General features: G+C 44.5%; 1 protein-coding gene across 2 annotated transcripts; it reads left to right on the forward strand.

The window, feature by feature from the left end:
* Window positions 1–4,327: 4,327 nt before the first annotated feature.
* Window positions 4,328–18,030, forward strand: C12H5orf24 (chromosome 12 C5orf24 homolog). Of its 2 annotated transcripts, XM_030504435.1 has the most exons (3): window positions 4,328–4,585; window positions 13,339–13,768; window positions 15,610–18,030. In XM_030504435.1, exons 2-3 carry the CDS (start codon window positions 13,342–13,344, stop codon window positions 15,648–15,650), a joined length of 468 nt encoding a protein of 155 aa, XP_030360295.1. In that variant the 5' UTR covers window positions 4,328–4,585; window positions 13,339–13,341; the 3' UTR covers window positions 15,651–18,030. The 2 variants fall into 2 exon arrangements, with proteins under 2 accessions (XP_030360295.1, XP_030360294.1); XM_030504434.1 differs by having other exon boundaries at window positions 13,339–18,030.
* Window positions 18,031–18,465: the final 435 nt, after the last annotated feature.

Consider the following 18,465-nt stretch of genomic DNA (forward strand, 5'->3'; position numbering starts at 1 on the left):
CTGTCTTTCTGAATAGCTCATCTGTTTGCTGCACTTACATCGAAGACATGTTATAGTAATGAAAAGTGTTATATTTAGTTCTTTCCAGGGGTATCCACGGACATAGGCGAGATCTTTACAAACATCACAGTTTGGCTGCTTTCCAGGGAATGTGCCCCAGGCAGATTCCTGTTGCCAGTTGTTGGAAGAGCACAGGAATGCTGTATTTCTTCTTTATTATTATTTTTAATACACGTAAGCACAGCTTGTTCTGTTATCTGCCCAAGGTGATGTGCTACCAGCTTTTTAGGTTGCCTTATGCTTGCAGTGCTTGAGTAAACAGCGGTGTGTTGTGGGGATAGGTGATACAGGTATTTGGTGCTGGATCATGAATGAGTTTTAGCTTGTGCTTGTCGTGGTGATGTGGTGGTGTCATTATGCAGTGGTGGTGGCAGGGGTGATTGCTCTTCTCAGGGAACAGGACGCTGGCACTTTTAGGTGTAGGTGAAGGTCTGTGAATCTGGAGGAGATGGTGATCACTGGCATTGGCTGGAGGCAGTGAAAAGGAGCCCTGTGCCACCATTTTCCACAGCAGCCTCCACCACAGCCTGAAGTCCAGCCCCAGCACGTCCACATCCGTTAGGAAGGAAGTTAGTCCGTGTCAGGGGAAGGATAAAGCAAGACTCCTGCTCGCAGCTGTGCAGGCAGCCCTCCAGAGACTCAAACAGCAATATTCCTCGCACGCTGTGAAGGTTAAGGACAATCCCCTCTGCTGCAGTGGTTTGTGTGTCAGAGCTGATGCAGCACATCGAGCTACTCTCTGTGCACATGTGAGTGGGTGAACAGGCACAGGTTTTGCTCTATGCCCTAGCCAGGAAAACATGAGAGAAAGACCAAAGCCAATGTTCTGGGGAGGGGAAGAAACCACGGCAAGATGAAAACTGTGTTCAGAATTTTATACTACCCCAACCACACTGCACATGACCAACACCCTTTGTTTTGTTAAATAGGCAGCTTAAGGCCTACTCTACCTGTTAGTCTTTTATTACAACCACAATGTAATGAGTAGATCACAGCCTGGCATGTTCCGTAGCTGTTCCCTGTCTTGGCTGCTTGAGATTTTACTTGTACAATTAAAGCAGTGCAGACTATTTACTGTGCATTTGGCTGCTGATTGAATAAAAGATTCTGAGGCTCAGCGTGCCATCTGTAGGAGCTTTTCACAAGTCTTCCAAGTGGAAGACAGAAAAATAATGATTCTTAAGCAAAGCTTTGCTAAAATTCTGAATTGTAATAGCTGAATGTGAAACACCAAAGGCATCTTTCTCAAATAAGAAAAAGAAGATCAGTCTCGGGGAGAGAGAGTGCATGTTGGTTTTTCAGTCCTTCAGATGCGTTTATGTTTGTAAGAAGCAGCGTTACCTAGTGAAGCTAGTGGCAGGGTTAGAGACAGGTATGTGTATGTCTGAGGATGGATACTGTGGAGCTTGTCAGAATTAGCTTTCCATTTTCTGCCATGGACACTCACTATTGATGATGTGCTGCTCAACACCTCTATTAGAACCCTTCCTTATTTGCCCAGATAGGCAGGTGAGGCAGTGTTGGTGTAAAGCCAGCCCTTGCCACGAGCCTCCTTGCAGCGAGTCGCTCGTGCGCGGCCCCTTCGCGGTCTCCCAGCGCAGTCTCCGGTCCTGCCTGCGCGCTCTGGCCTCCTCACGTGATGCTCCAGGAATGCACTTCCCTTTGATTATTTTTCTTGACCCAGATCTCTTCCAAATATGGTCTCAGCTTAAACAAGTTGGTGTTCTTGGAGCTCGGGCATTTGCAGAAGAAATCCTGGCTTCCAGCTTATTGTGGCTGTAGGGGGGGAGCAGAGGCAGGGAGCGAGCTAAGAATGTGAAGATAAAAGGCACACAGCTGGACTCAAATCTGCCCCAAAATGTACATTTTGTACAATGTTTATACAGTGCTAGGCAGGAAGATTTGTTTTCATAATTTTAGCTACAGTGGAAACAATTGTTTTTAAATAAATGACCATTAGGCTGAGTGATTGCCACCCAAACATAGCTTCTCTGAGACTTCGCATCTGAAGCAGATTTAAATCTCTTTCTGTTGTCAAACAGATACAGAATTGTCAAGCTGACCAGCATAAGCAGAGGTGAATTAATTAGGATATCAGAACTAAGTTGTTCTAGTGAGCTGAGGAATTATTAATAACCTACTGTGGAGTGAGCATGTGATTCTTAAGTTATTTTGTACTTTGGCCGTTCTGAGTATGAAGTTCATCATTAGAAACATGTTTCATAGAACAGTAAATACCACCGGGCTACTGTGAAACTATCAGCCGAGCAAGGAAAACATTACACTTAGTGAAAATCCTTAAACTGAACTAAAACCTACATTTCCTCTGCCTGTGCATGTTAGCAAGCAAGTAAATTTGTAGAAATTACCATCTTCAGTAATTCACAGTTGAATAGGCAGGCGGTGATGGCAGTTACAGTACTGAATTCTCCCAGCTCGCTCAGCACGCTGCATAGCTGAGGGCAGCGAGAAGCTCCTGCATCAGCAGGAGGAGGGACTCGTGCTCTTAGGTCCTTCCTCTCCCCTTGAAAATGTGGAGATTGCTGAACAGGACTTTGCAGGCCAGCTGTAGGAAGAGGCAGCATTTCATTGCATCGTTTACCTTGCAGATAATGGATGTAATCATTTCCTACTGCTAGTGAGAGCAGTCTAGAGGAGGAAGCAGATTCACAACCTGAGTAACGGCCGTGTTTCAGACCCTGGGGAGCTTGACTAGTTTATCTTTTCTTTAGTTCCCTTTTTTATTAGCACAGCGTGCAGATGAGGAAACCGGACCCTGCTGCTACCAGATTAATATTTGAGCACTGTGGGCATGGAACCTCTCACTGCTTCACGTTACAGGTTCACTCCTCTCTACTGTCTGACTACTTCTGTGCTCTGTTGAGATCATGGTTTCTTCTTGATAAATCAGGAGCCTCAGCATGGCTGCACTTCCATCCCCTTCCAGACTAAGATATTAAAACGTGATACCAAAGAGGTATCGAACTCAACCGCTTTTGATTGGTGGCAGCATTTCCAACAAAGAATTAAAACCAGCAGAAAGATGAGGTTTCTAAATAAAGTGAATCATTCGCTAAATTAAGCTAAATAAATGCTGCTTTTCCCTGCTGCTTTCTTATATCGCAAGTGAGGATTCCTGCATGCATTAGGAAGCACTGGCAAAAAACATGAACCATCGTCTTGGCAGGATGTTTCACAGCAATTTTCGGCCTGAAGAGCTCCAAGTGTTGTAGAAATGGAATATCAGAGGGTTGGAGTACATCAGTCAGCTCCCCAAACAACAGCAGGAGCGGGAAATATTGAGAAAACCAGAATTAGCCTTTTGTAAAAGCTGCAGGTTCCTTTTTTTTTGCCTGGACTTTCTTGCTTTCATTTCCCAAGACCTCATCTGAATAACACAGAACATCTTCCAGACTCTTCCATATGTCAGTTATTTAAGGGCTTCCATGCTCATGTAACCCTGGAATTGGAAGGTTTGTGTGTGTGTTACTGTCTATCAGTGGCCCAAGGGTGCTAACAGAGGGCAGGAAGGGTTGGATGAATATGCAGTGGCACTGATGCTGTTATGGTCATTAACAAACACGCAGATAAAGCAATCTGTTGGTCATAGCCCTCCACAAAGTTGGCTGTCACATTGTTTTGCTAAAACCGACATTGAAGACAAAAGGTTAGATTATGGAAAGCGCTGGGCTCTTAAAAATCCTCTTTCTATGGGATTCTCATGGAAATAATTGAAGCAGCAACTTTATACCTGCTTAAAGGTATAAAGCCTTGTTTACAGTGAAATGCTACTGCAGTACTGCTCTTTAGAACATAGTTGGATGAAACAGGGCAAAGTATTTGATAATCAACAGTACCTTGACTATTCTATAATGCATTGCAACGTGTACTTTTGGGATGTAAAGTACCACACTCCTCCATCCAAATCAAAGTAATGGGACCGCAAATCCTGAATCAGCTTCCACGAAAGTGCTTAACCATGTACAGTATTTGGACGTGGCTTGGAGCAACCTGCTCTAGTGGAAGGTGTCCCTGCTTGTGGCAGGGGGTTGGAACTGGATGAGCTTTAAGGTCTGTGATTCTATGATTCACTTTACGATACAATAAATCAGTGATTTATCCTTAGGAGCCAGACGCGAAGAAGAACGTGAATAATGGAGAGGAATAGCAAAGCCAGCTCGGTGCAAGCACCCCCCTGCCCTGTCACACAGGCGATGGCCATGACCCGCCTCGCACCTCAGCCTCCCTCCCACCACCCCCTTCCCGCCCGCAGGACAAAATGGCGGCGGGTCCCTCACGCTGAGCGCCTCAGAGGCGGGAGGAGCCCCCCGCCGGCCCCGCCCCGCGCACGCTCGCCGCGCGCCCCCGCGGCGCGGCCCCGCTCGGGAGCGCGCCCCGCCCTCCCTCCCGCCCGCGCCCGCCGCAGCGCCGCTCCCTGCAGCTGCCCGGCGGGGTGTGGGGGAGGCGGCCGCTCGCTCCCGCCCGCCCGCCGCCGCCACCCCGCAGGCCGCCCCGATCCCCTCAGGTAGGTGCGGACCGGGCCCGCGTCCCCGGGACCCTTCGCCGCGGGGTGGGAGGCGGCGGCCGGGCAAGATGGAGACGCGGCCGGCGGGGGAGGGGAGCGGAGAGGGCTCGCTCCGTTCCGCTCCCTTCCCCTCCCCCGTCGGCCGCGGCCGGCCCCGCCGCTGAAGCGGATCTCCCGGTCTCCTCACGGCGGGGCTCAGCCTGCGCGCCCCGCGGGAGGGGAGCTGCGCCATCGCCGCCCCGTCCCGCTGTCCCCCGCCCGGCGGGAGGAAGCGGGGCTTTGGGCCGGGGCCTGTTTCCTGCTGCCCGCACAGGGCAGGTGACACGCGAGGCGAGCCCCCGGTGACCCCCCGCCGGCGGTGGTGGGGCTGCGCCGCCCCTTTGTCCCCTCAGCTGGCCCTTGGCCTCCGCAGGTGGAGCCGGGGCCTCCCGCTGCTCCCCCGCCGGGCCTCGCCGTGCTCGGGAATTGTTATTAATTCCCTTCAGCACCCACAGCTCTCGTCGTGGGGACAGTGTGAGTGCAGTGCTTGGACTTGGAGCGTGTTTCCATTAGCGTGTGGGAGCGTAATGCATGAATACAGTCCACGGGTGTATTTCCTTGCCAGAGCGAAGTAGTGCCTTCATTCACCTGCTTGTGTCTGGATCAGGGTGTCTGGATACCCGCCGGTATGTTCCTTCTGTGTGTGCGTTCCAGGGTAGCGTCTCTGCTGTATGTTCTTGCACGTAGTTACAGATAGTTTACTACAGCCTTATTTGTGCATAGTCCTTCTGGGGTAATTAATTAGTGAGTAGTTGCACCTTTACTTCGCATGCATTTCTCTCTGGGTATCTCTCTGAAAAAAAGGGATAGTTACTTTGATCCATGTGTTTGTTTATTTTTGTAAAATGGAAGAGTGGGAGTAACACTTGGTTAATACAGTTCTTAAATTATGGGTTATTTCTATGTCAGTTACCACGGTTTCTCTTTTTAATCTGTATCCAACAGGTTTTAGAGGCAACCTTAAATAGAAAAAGTCCCGCGTGTTTGTCCATTGACCGTTGTTGAACAGATTCAGGACTTTGTCTTTCTGCAGCCTCACGGAAGTGCGCTGCAGTGGCGGTGTTTGGGTGTGCTGAAAGGTGCCCGGAGCCTTTTGCGCTAAGTCCTGTGGGAGCACACATCAGGAAGATGTTTGATCCATCTCTTAAGCTCCCAAATCCTTTTGTGGAAAGAGGCTAGGGAAGGAGGAGAGAGTAGGTGAGAACACCCACTGAGATGAATGAGCACCTTGTACCTCTCCGAGCTATTGTTCTAGGCTACATCAGGTCTGTTCCCTGGGGAGAAGAGCGGGTGGGCGAGAACACCCACGGAGATGAATAAGCATCTGCAGCTCCTCAAAGCTGGTGTTGTAGGCTATGGCGAGGTCTGCTCCTGTTTACCTGGGAATAGCTCCTTGATGTGAATGGACAATTCACAAACACTAATAATCCTCTCTTTATAAAGATCTACCTCTACCTGCTCCATCATTCATATGCATATGTGGATTGCCTTGAAGTTTGGTAATGAGAGAACCACAGAATAATCAGGGTACAGTTTCACAACCTCACTCCTCTAAGCCAGTCTGTCTGGCCTGATGGCTACCTTCATTCTGCACTGCCCCATCCCCAGCTGTGGGGGTTTTTCCCCATCTTCCATTCCCTGTGCTGTGTTTGGGGCTTGTCATACCCTTCATTTAAGTCTTCTAAGTCCATTAAGTTGTCAAAGTCAGCTTTGTGAAGTCTCGTTAGCTTTTTAAGTAACTGGGACCAGCAGGGAGCAGGTCAGTGGCAGCCAGTGGGGAACGTGGCTTAGGCTGACCTGGCACCTCAGCCTGTCTCTCTGCTTCTAATGGAAATGCGTTTCTGTTCCTCTCTCGCCTCAGTGCCAGCCAACTGGTCCTTTTGCTTTCCTGCTGGATTGGTTTTCACCTGGGTCAGAGCCCTCGTGTTGGTTTGTGCTGGTCTTGCACAATAGCTGGTGTTGGCACAAGGAGTGGGAATGTGGGAGAAGAGGAAAGGCCAAGATTGTCCCATTCAGAAAAAATGCAGATTCAGAGCGGTTTCTATTGATTATGAAACCAGACTGTCACTTGTGTCAGTGTAACTGGAGGTGTGCACTTAATTAAACCATTGATGTGATCTTCCTTAATTTTTGTGAAGCTGTCTTAACCCTTTCCCGTGTCCTGTTTCTCATCACATGGTTATATGATCTTAACTTTGGGGTGGGAAGAAGTCAGCTGATGTTCTTGCTGATGTTAGCATCTAGTGAAACTTTGCCCTTAGATATGACTTACTTGGTTTTTAAGGTCAGAAAGCCTAACAATGACTTGTTTGCCTGGTTTTGCAGTCAAATCGTGAATGATGCCTAAAAGTTCAGAGTTTACTTGACATTTAGCCTCCCTAGTACCTGACAATATCTAAGCTTTGTTGGAGCAGCGCTGATCTTTGTCTTTAATACAAAGCTGGTGCTTAGGCATTGGAGAGCACTGTTTCTCCAAGGGTGTTGGATTCAAAAGACTGGAACTCCCAGAGGCACAGAGGTGCAGCCAGGTTGCAGCTCTCTGGTAAGGACCAGGAATCACAGCCCCGCTGGGAGGGAAGGCTCCCTCTCTGCCTGGCACATCTTGGGGGAAGAGGAATTTGAAGGGGTGGGTATGTCGCCTCCAAATAACTCTTCCCTTAACTTCTGTCTTGTCAGAAAGTGACCCTGGGTCACAGGGGAAGGACCGTAGTTGTAAGTTCTCGTGTTGCTTGGGGAACTCTTAATTTCTTAGTCTTTTCTTTGCACTAAGAATAACTGAGAAAGAAACTTTTCAAAATCATGTTGTCTCTTCAGTTTGCAATCTCATGTTATCGTGTGGTAGCTCTAGTGAGTCACTGCTGTAAAGAAATTGTTGTCTGTGTTTTGGCTGGTGTTAATGTATTTTACCTAGTGTCAAATCATAGCATGCAATCAACTGTGGAAAGTGCTTCATAAGCATGGTTTGGTGAAAGGGGTTATCCAGCTTCAGAAGTAGATCAGGTTCCACGTGCAGGTTCAGGTGTTACAGTGTATGTTGTGCCACCGATAGGATTTCATACTTGGTGGTTTTAAAATATTTACATTTATGGGAATACACAAGGTGCAACACTGTGAAAATGAGCAGTTACAGGTTTTTAAGAATTGGGGAAGGCCCTACTGTTGCAAGAGTTAAGGTGTGGAAAAGTAGCTGACAACGAAATGGACATGTGGAGAACATTTAAACTGATACAGTGCATTCTTTTAACCGAGTGATGGAAGTGTTTCTTACACCAGCTATCCTAAGAGAGAAGAGCAGAACTGATACCATATCTCTTGCAGTCTTGAAAGGGAAAATATCCCTGCTCCTGCTGCTGCTGCTGCTTAAACTCCCCTCCCTGCAAAGAAAAGGAGCCCTTTGGTGTTCCCCAGGGCCTGCAGCCCCTGCGTGTGGCACGTGGCACAGAGCGTTCTTTATGCAGCAGGGATCTGAACAGAGCTGCTCCTGTGCTCCGCTCCAACCGCTTTGCTGGGTAGAAGTGACGTGCAGAGTACTAGTGCAGAAATAATACTTGTAGCTGCTTGTGGTTTTAGGTAGTATGTCATGTGCTTTCTGTGTGTTGGATGATGAGGATGAAAATGTGCTGCTGCAGCCTCCTACAGCTCCATCAATTCTGTTGAAAGTACTGCGGGCTCAGCAGAGCAAGACTTCAGAGAATGAGTGGGGGTTTATGCACAAACCCTCCTAAAAGAAAAATTGTCCCTGTTGGCGATAGGAGTTTACCTTTCCTGATATTCATCATTTGAAGAGCTGTAATATAGATATACTTCCAGCTTTGCTCAGTTTTGCTCTGATTCAGGGTGTTTTACTCAGTCAGAAGTGTTGCCGAGTCAGGGCTGTTGTGGGGCTGACCAGGCCGTAGTTACAGCAAGCACGTTGGAGTGGGTGAGACCAGAGCAGTTGCCTGCTGCTTATGTGGGAACTGATTATTCTGCTTAATGGAGGGTGTTTTTATAGCATGTGATTTGTGTAGCTTTGATCTTAAAATATTTTGTAGTGTACAAGACATGAACAGGGGGTTTCTGCAGACTTTCAAGCCTAGAGAGAGATGGACCATACGATAACAGAAGCCTTAATAACTGCAAGCTAGAACTGTGTGGTGTGTTAACCTGTGTTTAGGGCTACAAGGATGCACTCTGTAATATCACTGGAATTAGGTGGAATTTCTTAAGTTTCTTGGTGCATCTGTATTGTCTATAATATGGCTCCTATTTCATCTACCTGGAGAAGGCAGCAAACCATACCAAGCTTGACTGTGAAGTACAAAAAACCCTTAACAGCAACCTCAGACGATGTGTATTGACCGACCAGTAGCCTGGCTGTCATCTGAGCAAAACAAAACCTCAGACTCACTCCCCTAGTGCTGCAGCAGGTTAACTTTGCGGTGCAGCTGTGCTTTAAAAGGAGGGCTCCTCACCGTGTCCAGAAACGTCCCTGCAGCAAAGCTTGGCAGGTCTCGGATGGATGGATGGATGGATTGACCTGTTTGTTTCTTCATTTCTAGCAGGGCTGGAGCTTCTGCGCTTCATTGCACGTGAAGCTCTAATACTGCCTTTCTTTTCCCAAAGCTAGCTTAGCCGGTTCTCCTCCCTTCCCCAGCATTTGTATAGAAATAAAATACCAGAGAGAAAAGGATCCATACAGAAAATCCTCTACAGTCACTTCCCAGTAAAAATCTTCTTGAAATGCAACTAAATGTTACCTCAAGGCCTCATCTTAACTATTTGTTTACACAGAGACATCCAACCAGTCAGTTGAAACAGTTTAAAAACTGATTTAAGTAAACTGTTGCAAATATCTTTTACAAGTTTAAACCAAGTAAGTTCTATTTTGCTGGAAACTTTTGTGGCTGCTTTTGTTTAAGAAGGCTTGCACACAAGCATGTGTGTGTTTAACTATGCAATTTAGCTAGAGTGTTATTTTTAAATTGGCATAGCTTTGCATTTTATACCAATTCTCATTTATCCTGTGTATCTCCCTGCCAAGAAACCTGCTTCCACTCTACAGACAGACTCACTACATTCTTTAATTCCCTGCTGTAATGTCAATGAAGTAAAATTATGCTGGAGATGTCCATGTTAGGGGAATTAAGCTCAATTACAGATTTCCTTTTTAAAGCTTTAAAAAAAAAAAGTCTTAAAGCTCCCCAGGACCCGGCAGAGTGCACTTCCAGCCTGGAAAGCCAACTGTGTCCTGGGCTGCATGAGCGTGAGCAGCAGGTCAAGGGAGGGGATTCTGCCCCTCTGCTATGCTCTGGGGAGACCCCCCCCTGCAGTCCTGATCCAGCTCTGGGGCAACAGCACAAGAGGGACAGGCTGAGAGAGCTGGGCTGGTTCAGGCTGGAGAAGAGAAGGCTCCTTAAGGGAAGACCTTAGAGCAGCTCCAGTGCCTAAAGGGGCTACAAGAAACCTGGAGAGGGGCTTTGGACAAGGGCCTGTAGGGACAGGACAAGGGGAATGGCTTTAACCTGCCAGAGGGGAGATTGAGATGAGCTCTGAGGCAGAAGCTCTTCCCTGTGAGGGTGCTGAGGCGCTGGCACAGGGTGCCCAGAGAAGCTGTGGCTGCCCCATCCCTGGCAGTGTTCAAGGCCAGGTTGGACACAGGGGCTTGGAGCAACCTGCTTTAGTGGAAGGTGTCCCTGCCTGTGGCAGGGGGTTGGGACTGGATGAGCTTTAAGGTCCCTTCCAACCCAAACCAGTCTGGCATTCTATGATAAACCACAGAAAACAAACCTTGGCTACTACTTGAAATGTTCATAGTTTGATGAAAAACGGTGCAAGGTGAGGGGGGAAGCATCAAAAAAATCCTACTGGCAGTTTTCCACCAAGATTGTGGTGTTTTTATACTTCCTCCTCTAAGAAATTTTAAACAGTTACTGATTTGTTTGTCTTTCTGCTCTCACCAGTTACAGTGATACTGCCTGTTGCCAGATGGAAGGTAAACAAGCATCAGTCAGGTTTTGTATGTAAAGTTAGAGCTTGTGGAGAGCTCTCAGCGATATTACAGTAGACAGAAAACACATGCAAATGGTGATGAAGCCCCAGCGTTTGGCAGTTACAGCAGGATATATTCACTGTCTAGGAGTGCCTGTGATGGTTCTCCCCAGGAAAGATGGATGGCATCTGTAGGGAAAATCCCCCTGACTGAATCGAGGAGAAAAAGCAGAGAATAGGAATGTAACACAGACAAGAATGAGTCTGAGCAGTGCTCAGTCTCCTGAGAAATGCCAGGGGCCCCCACATTATTCAGTGCCTTCTCCCTGCTCTGGTGTGTTCCTGGGATACCAGGCAGCTGAACTGATCCTTCTTTGTGGCAGTTGAGCTCGGAGCGGCTTTTTGGGGCTGAAGCCAGTATTCCTGTGTTTAAAGGGAGTACTCAGACAAGAATGCTGGTAACTGCTCCAAGTGTCCTCCAGTGTATTAGCGAACAGATGAATAGCCTTTCAGAGCTGCTGGGTTTACTCTCTTGGCAGTAGAAGTACATTATCAGAACCTGTATGTTTGCAGTTGCACATCCTCAACAATCTCAGCTATTTTTTGTGGGCCTTATTCTAGTGGGGTTAAAGGAAGGTAACATTTTTTTAACTGCTAATTGTAGAAAATCTTATGCTTCCTTTTTTTGTGCTGCACAGAAAAGTCTGTCTGGTCTCCTGACCTGCAGCTTACTTCCTTTGTGCTTTGTTACGTGCAAGCTTGCTAATTATTCTTACTTGTTCCGTTTGCTAGTCAACACCTGCAATAACTGTGGTTTCGTGTTTGTTCCACTGTACCCCATTCATCACACCAGAATTGTAGTATTTGGATAATCTCTGCTAGAACTATCTAATATTTAAACTATATTACTATCATAATTTCACTCTTTGACATCAAACCATATTCATATATTTGCCCAGGAGTAATGCATAGACTGTAATGAGCGTTTGACAAGCCAAGGTAAATTGGGTGTTACAGCAGGGAATGTATCCATCGTAATCAGAAGAAAAGGGCACAGGGATTTATTCCTGGGTAAATAGACTGTCTGTGCTGTATGCCTTCTGGCTGGGAAGAGACATTCATAACTGCCAAAGAAATTCAGTAATCAGTGGTAGAGTTTAAATTGGGCTGCTGTAGGTGATATTCCAGAGCCACTGTGGGGAAAATGCAATAAATCTTCCAGACCTTATCTACTAGAGAAATTTATCACAGGAAGAAGTATTTGGTGTCCTCAGCATGACTGTAGGGTGCAGAAATACTCTGACGTGCCAGATATTGATTGGCTTCATCTTCTCTGTAGCATGGCTAAATATTATTATCTTAAACTGAGTATTTGCAGCTTGTTTAAGTTGTAGAACCAGTATAGTTGAATGAGTGAAAATATTACTGGGTTGTTCCTTGAGTGCTTTGCTGGCTTCACACAGTATCACCCCTGTTAAGAAATCTGAGGCAGTATCTGTGCAGTTGGCATTTAGAAGCATTAATACTAAAGAAGTTCTAGAATACCAGTAATATTGTTAATTGTTGTGATTCTACCCCAGTACATATGCTGCAAGGATTTGGTATGATGGGTATAAGCAGAACCAATTTACTTAGAAATAGTTCATAGAATCACAGACTGGTTTGGGTTGGAAGGGACCTTAAAGCTCATCTAGTTCCAACCATGGAACCAATGCATGGGCAGGGACACCTTCCACTAGAGCAGGTTGCTCCAAGCCCCTGTGTCCAACCTGGCCTTGAACACTGCCAGGGATGGGGCAGCCACAGCTTCTCTGGGCACCCTGTGCCAGCGCCTCAGCACCCTCGGTTGCTTGTGACTATGACGGTGATGGTACGTGGTTTCTAGGAGCTGGATGTTGCTTTGTCCGTTGGAACCAGGGTTAACCTGCAGTAACATGGTCAGAGTCACCCTTCTGCTGTCCTGAAGACAGGGCTTCGATTCTTGTTGAAACAAATAAACCTCTGTAGAAACAGAGCACAGCTTAAGCTGGTTTTGTGTTGTTACCTCGGAGTTGGCATTACCAAGTTTGTACCTGCCCCTCTAACTAGGACAGCGGTGGCATTTCTGCAGTCCAGCATCTTGTACTTCATAATGGATTCATTTCATACCTCAGTTGTCCCAACTGTGGTGCCATTGTCTTTGCTGAATGCCTTACCTATTTCTTTGTTTCATATCAGTTGTGACAAGAAATGACAAAACTGATCAGTGTTTTATTAATTTGCTGCAGTTAAACAGAAAAAAGTCTTTAGGAGCCTATATATACTTAATCCAGACAGTGACACCATACTTTTCCTTGACTCACAGGTGACAGGTTACTCTTCCAACTAGAATGGCTACAGTTTAGATGAGATTCAGTTAGAAAGGTGTTAAAACTGCGGTAGGTGAGCAGATATTGTACGTCTTGGTTGGTGAAATGCTCTTGTGCAGTTCCTTAACATACTTCTTCCCTAATTATATCTGTGTGAATAATACGTGGTTTAAATTTTTAACTATATGTAAAGGTTACCATGCAAAACCTCAAGTGAAAGCTTAATAAAGCTCTTTAAAAAGTAACTTGCTGACATCAGTACTGTTTACTACAAATAAACAAAGCAGTTTGGACTAATTTGAAGAACTAGAAGTAGCTTTTGAAAGATTCTCACTTGTGGAACGCTCCAGTGTTGTTATATACTGATATCTATTTGTCTCTCTTATTTTTTGGTAGAAAATGATGCACCCTGTTGCCAGCAGTAATCCAGCTTTCTGTGGGACCGGCAAGAGTTCTTGCCTTAACGAAGACAATGTGAGATCTGCCGATCAGTTTGACTTGTATGCCACGCAGCAAAGTAAATACAGCCACGCAGTCAGCCACAAACCGATTGCATGCCAGAGACAAGATGCGTTGAACGAGTCGCACTTGCAGACCACGAGTGGCAGGAATATAGAGACAAAAGATGAACTAAAGAAAAAGAAAAACCTCAACCGATCTGGGAAACGTGGAAGGCCATCAGGGACCACAAAATCAGCAGGGTACCGAACCAGCACAGGTCGACCCCTCGGGACCACCAAAGCAGCTGGATTTAAGACAAGTCCAGGCAGACCCTTGGGTACAACTAAAGCAGCAGGATACAAAGTCAGCCCAGGCAGACCTCCAGGTAGCATTAAAGCTCTATCACGGCTTGCAAATCTAAGTTATACTTGTGGCAATGCAGCTTTTCCTTATCCTATGATGCATAACAGAGGAGTACATGCTGCTGGGGAGACCAGCAGCAAAATCAAACAGCCTAATGAATGAAAGGAGGGAATTAGGAACTCCTTACTAATCCGCTTTACTCTGAATTTTGGCATGTTTCTTGCATTTGGTTGTAGTGTTTGCCTGAGTTTCTAGCTTTTATTTTTATTCAGATAATGCCATAACCTGCGGGTGCAATTCAGTAACTAAAAGTAATGTTGAGAAGGCACTGGCTTAAAGGGGGTTTTGTGGGATTTAGATGATCATTTCTAAGAAAGTCTTAAAGTGATGCATTATGACTTGGTGTCGATACTTAAGTATTATGTCCCTAGTTTTACATTTAATTTCTGGAAAATCTAGTTGTGTGGTTATGCATTAAATAAGTGAAATAAAGAGGATAGAATTAGCTGGCTCTTGGGTCATGATGTGGCCTATCCCGCAATTGGGAGCTTAGCCAGATGAGTTCTTACTTGATAAGAAAAACTGATGAAGAAAGCAGCAAGCTGCATTTTCCACTTGTGCAGGAGCTTCTACAGACCTCAGATAGATACTTAAAAACTGAAACAAACAAACAAAACCCCAACCTGTTTTTAAAGTGCTGAGTTTAGGTGGCTTTTCTTTCTGGAGCTGTAGGAAACTGAGCATTTGTACAGGACGTTACAGCTTCGCAGAGCCTTATTAATACAAGCTCATTTGCCTTTAGGTGATAGCTGTTCCTTTAGTTCTGCTGGTACAGGATTCTGCTGTGTCATTTTGAAATGCCTAATAGCACCTATACCAAACCACAGATAATCCTTTGAAAACTGAAATATTTTCTAAGACATTAAGTACTGTTCATTCAAGTTACACACTTGGTCAATATTAAACAGTATGTTCTTAAATGTGTAAATAGCGATTTACACTGGGTTTTGCCTTTAAAATCTGTGCTTAGGTGGCAACAGTTTAATAGCTTTTAAAGCATTAACCTATAATGTTTACAAATTACACTTTTTAAATAGACGCTGTTGCCAAGTTTTCAGGCTTCCTTTTGCCAGATATTCCTGGAAATACACTTATTTCGTTGTTTGACACTTATATTTAAGTTATGGAAGCTTATATATCTACCAAAGGACACCGTTTTCATGATTTATAAAAGCAAACTGTATAGCTGATGCAAACAGGATGCAGTTTACTGCACTGCTAGACCCCAGCTAGAAAATAATCCATCTATGCATGCAAGCTGAAAAAAGTTGTTGTTGGTTAGCTATAAATAACCTTTCTTGTCTCAAACTAAACCCTTCCCTCCTTCCAAAAGAAATGTTCCATTTTTCAACTGGGTGTGTTTGATTTTGAGTGTGAGAGAGTGTGTGAGAGTGTGTGTGTGTGTGTGTGTGTTTGTGTAAAATACTTTCATCTAGACATCAAAAAATCAGTCCTCAGTGTTGCAGCTTGTTTGTGCTACATTTATTTTACTGGAATTAAAGCTTTTCCCTTTTTTTTTTTTTTTTTTGCATCAGGATGAAAGTTTACATTTAAGTTGTTTCCCATATGCTATGCTATTATTTGTGGCTTAAAATATCTGGGGAGGGGGAATATATATAGGGAGAGACATTGCAGATTTGGGGGAGCATAAAAGTTTGGGTGAATTGAGCCTGTGCTGAATGATGCTGGTATTTTTTGTTAACATAAATGCTATTCTGGCCTGCTGTCGTTTTGATGAGACCTCTTGCTTTCAGTGATGCCAACTTACGAAACAGATGTCATGTTTCATACCTTTTTTGTCAGGAAAAAAGCAGCAAGCCTTCAGGTGTTCCAGTGATGCCTAACACATATTGAGCTGGACTTTATGCTGTACTTTACAATAGGTGTGTTGAATTGTTTTGGGGGAACTGTGTATGCACTGGCAACTAAGACAATGAACCTCAACTGTACTGGATGGCTCCTTAGGCGATAGAGGAACTAATGGCAGCTAAACTGCTACTAAAAGGTAGAGTTTCTTCATGCTGAAGCTATGAAATCCAGTTATACGTTCTGTTCCTCACCAAACTCCAAGTCTGAAACTTAGCAGTCTTTTTCTCAGAACGCTGTAACTTCTGGCACATGCAAAATGCTAACGTGAGTTAACCCTCAGGATCTGTGGTGTATTGGCTGGGTTTAATCCGATGATTTTTCCCCAAAAGACTGCTCTAAGTTCTGTGCTGAGCTCAGCTGGGAAAGCAGTTCCTCTTCAGCTGAATGTAGTAACGCAGGAGTGTCCCACCTCGCTGGCAAGGAGCGCGTTGCATGTCACCGCTGTACCTTGGAGAAACTCCACTTCTTACCTCCTCCTGTTGATCCTGTTGCTCCTGTTCGTTTCTCACTCGTGCATCTCCTCAATGGTGCTGTGCTGTGTGTCAGGAGATAACGCCGATGTATTGCTGTTCTAGTATAATGAATTCTGTATTCGAGTATGCCGATGAAATAATGAAATCAGCTAAGCAATTCCTGTTCATTACAGTGTTTATTAATTACATCAGATGGAATATAATCCCAGTAAAAAGCAATTAACATTGTCAATTGTGGAATGATGAGCAGAAAGTAGAAAAGTGTTCAGAGAGCCTGCAGTGGGCTCCTTGGCACTCTGGATTTAGCCAGGAGACCCAGAAGGGCACTGCTGGGCATTCCAAATTCCAGTTGATTTTCTATCTGGCTATAGCTTCCTGGTGCCATGCAGTGAGGAGAAGGAAAATGAAGTTATAGAGGTTCAAAGTGAACCAGAAATGGAATTTGCAAATACTTCTGCTTTTCCTATGTATAATCTGCAGAATACATTGTGCTTTTTTTCAACACTTTCCTTTCCATGAGAAACACTGAAACAGCATGTTAATGCCTAAACTTTATTAGTACCAATGGGAAAACTGGCCTTTTCCCCCCATAGGATGAAAACATGACTTGTAAGGTTAAATTGCTTATTTTATATTATCTCTCATAATTCAGCTATTGGTAAGCTAGGATCACTGTTGTGTGTTAACACTGTTCAGAAGATCTCCATGTGAAGTTTGGGTTTTAAGAATTCCTTTTAATTATGAAGTTTCTAACGTCTTATTTATACACCAATGAAATGTATTAGCTTGCTATTATTCCTTCATGATGCTATACGAGTTCACTGTTTAATATACATATAGTAACTACTATTCAGTTTCTGATTGAATTTACTTAAACTTTAAAACCAAATAATTTTGCTACTATAAAGTCTTGCACTGGACATCTTCAAGATGCTCGCACCGTATTTTGGCAGAAGAAAAATGAGACACCATCAGAAGTGGCTGACTGATTGCAAAAACAGTATCTTTAAAGTCAGCACTTAGCTTTGTCATTGAGGCAATGTTCTTGTATCTTGGATTTAGTTGAAATGAATCGAAAAGGGGGTTGGAACTAGATGATCTTAAAGTCATTTCCAATCCTAACCATTCTATGTATCAAGAGCCATTAAAGATCTCTGTTCTGAATGAAAGATCCTCGAGTTCAGTCAGGACAAACCCAAGCCTTGTCAGTGAAAAGCGACGTGTCTGTGAAAAGAATTACTTGGAACTACAATACACAGAGTAATTCAGATGAGAATTGAACTCCCTCCCCCACGTTTGAAGAGCTTTAAAAGGCAGAGCAATGTGAAGTCATTTGTCTGATGGTTTCATTAGCTGTGACTCTGCTGTCTTTGTTATATGTATAATAATGTTTCACACTATCCTTAGAGTTGACAGTTAAAACAGCTGATAACAATCATAAATACTTTAAACTGCAGACTTCATTTCTGACCACAAAAGAAGTTTATTCTTCTCTATTTTAATGCATATATTTTAACACTGCTTAAATATATTTATGAATTTAGTAGAAACTAGACTTTTCTCCTTGTGATTTTCTTTTTTTTTTCCTTCCCAAATAGAAAAACCTGTATTCTAAAATTTGAACCACTTTCTGATACTTTAATCTTTCATTATTTGCTTTTCCACAGGTTTACTTTGGGGGAAGCAGTAATCAAATAACTAGTATTGGCACCCCATCCTCTGCTGTAAAAAGCCTGATTAGATACTGTGTATGTTTTTATGTCCATGAACTTGAGCTACTCGTGTGCAATTATGTGTATGGGAATGGAGTAGTGTTCATGATCTGTATTTACATCATCATATGGATGTATATTTATTAATAAAGTTAATACTTTAAAACCTACCAGGTTTTTCTCCGGGTTTGGTTTTAATATCATTTAAATCCTGTGTGAAGAAGCCTCTTGATGCATTACCAGCCCAACAGCCTCAGCCCTGCTCTCTTGGATATGGAAATGTGTTTGTTCTCCTGACATCTCAGTCAGAGACAAGTGACTCAAACTGGCACTGAAATGTTTTGGGGCCCCTTGTCCAGGTTTCACTTCAAACCCTTAGGTTAGGGATAGGGTTTGGTTTTGCCTCCTGCCTCCCAAAGTATAACTGAATCCGACTGCGACAGACTGTGTTTGTGCCTGTGTGGACTTCAGAATGCACACAGGGTTGGTGAGAGTTGGGATCGCTGTGTTGGGTGATTGGATAAATGGAATTAAATTGACATTTCAATTAAATAAGTAAGCCCACCCTTTCAGTATACTTTGCTTTCTGAATTTCACTGCGAGAG

This window comes from Strigops habroptila, chromosome 12 (assembly GCF_004027225.2).
Source record: "Strigops habroptila isolate Jane chromosome 12, bStrHab1.2.pri, whole genome shotgun sequence".
NCBI classification, from domain to species: domain Eukaryota; kingdom Metazoa; phylum Chordata; class Aves; order Psittaciformes; family Psittacidae; genus Strigops; species Strigops habroptila.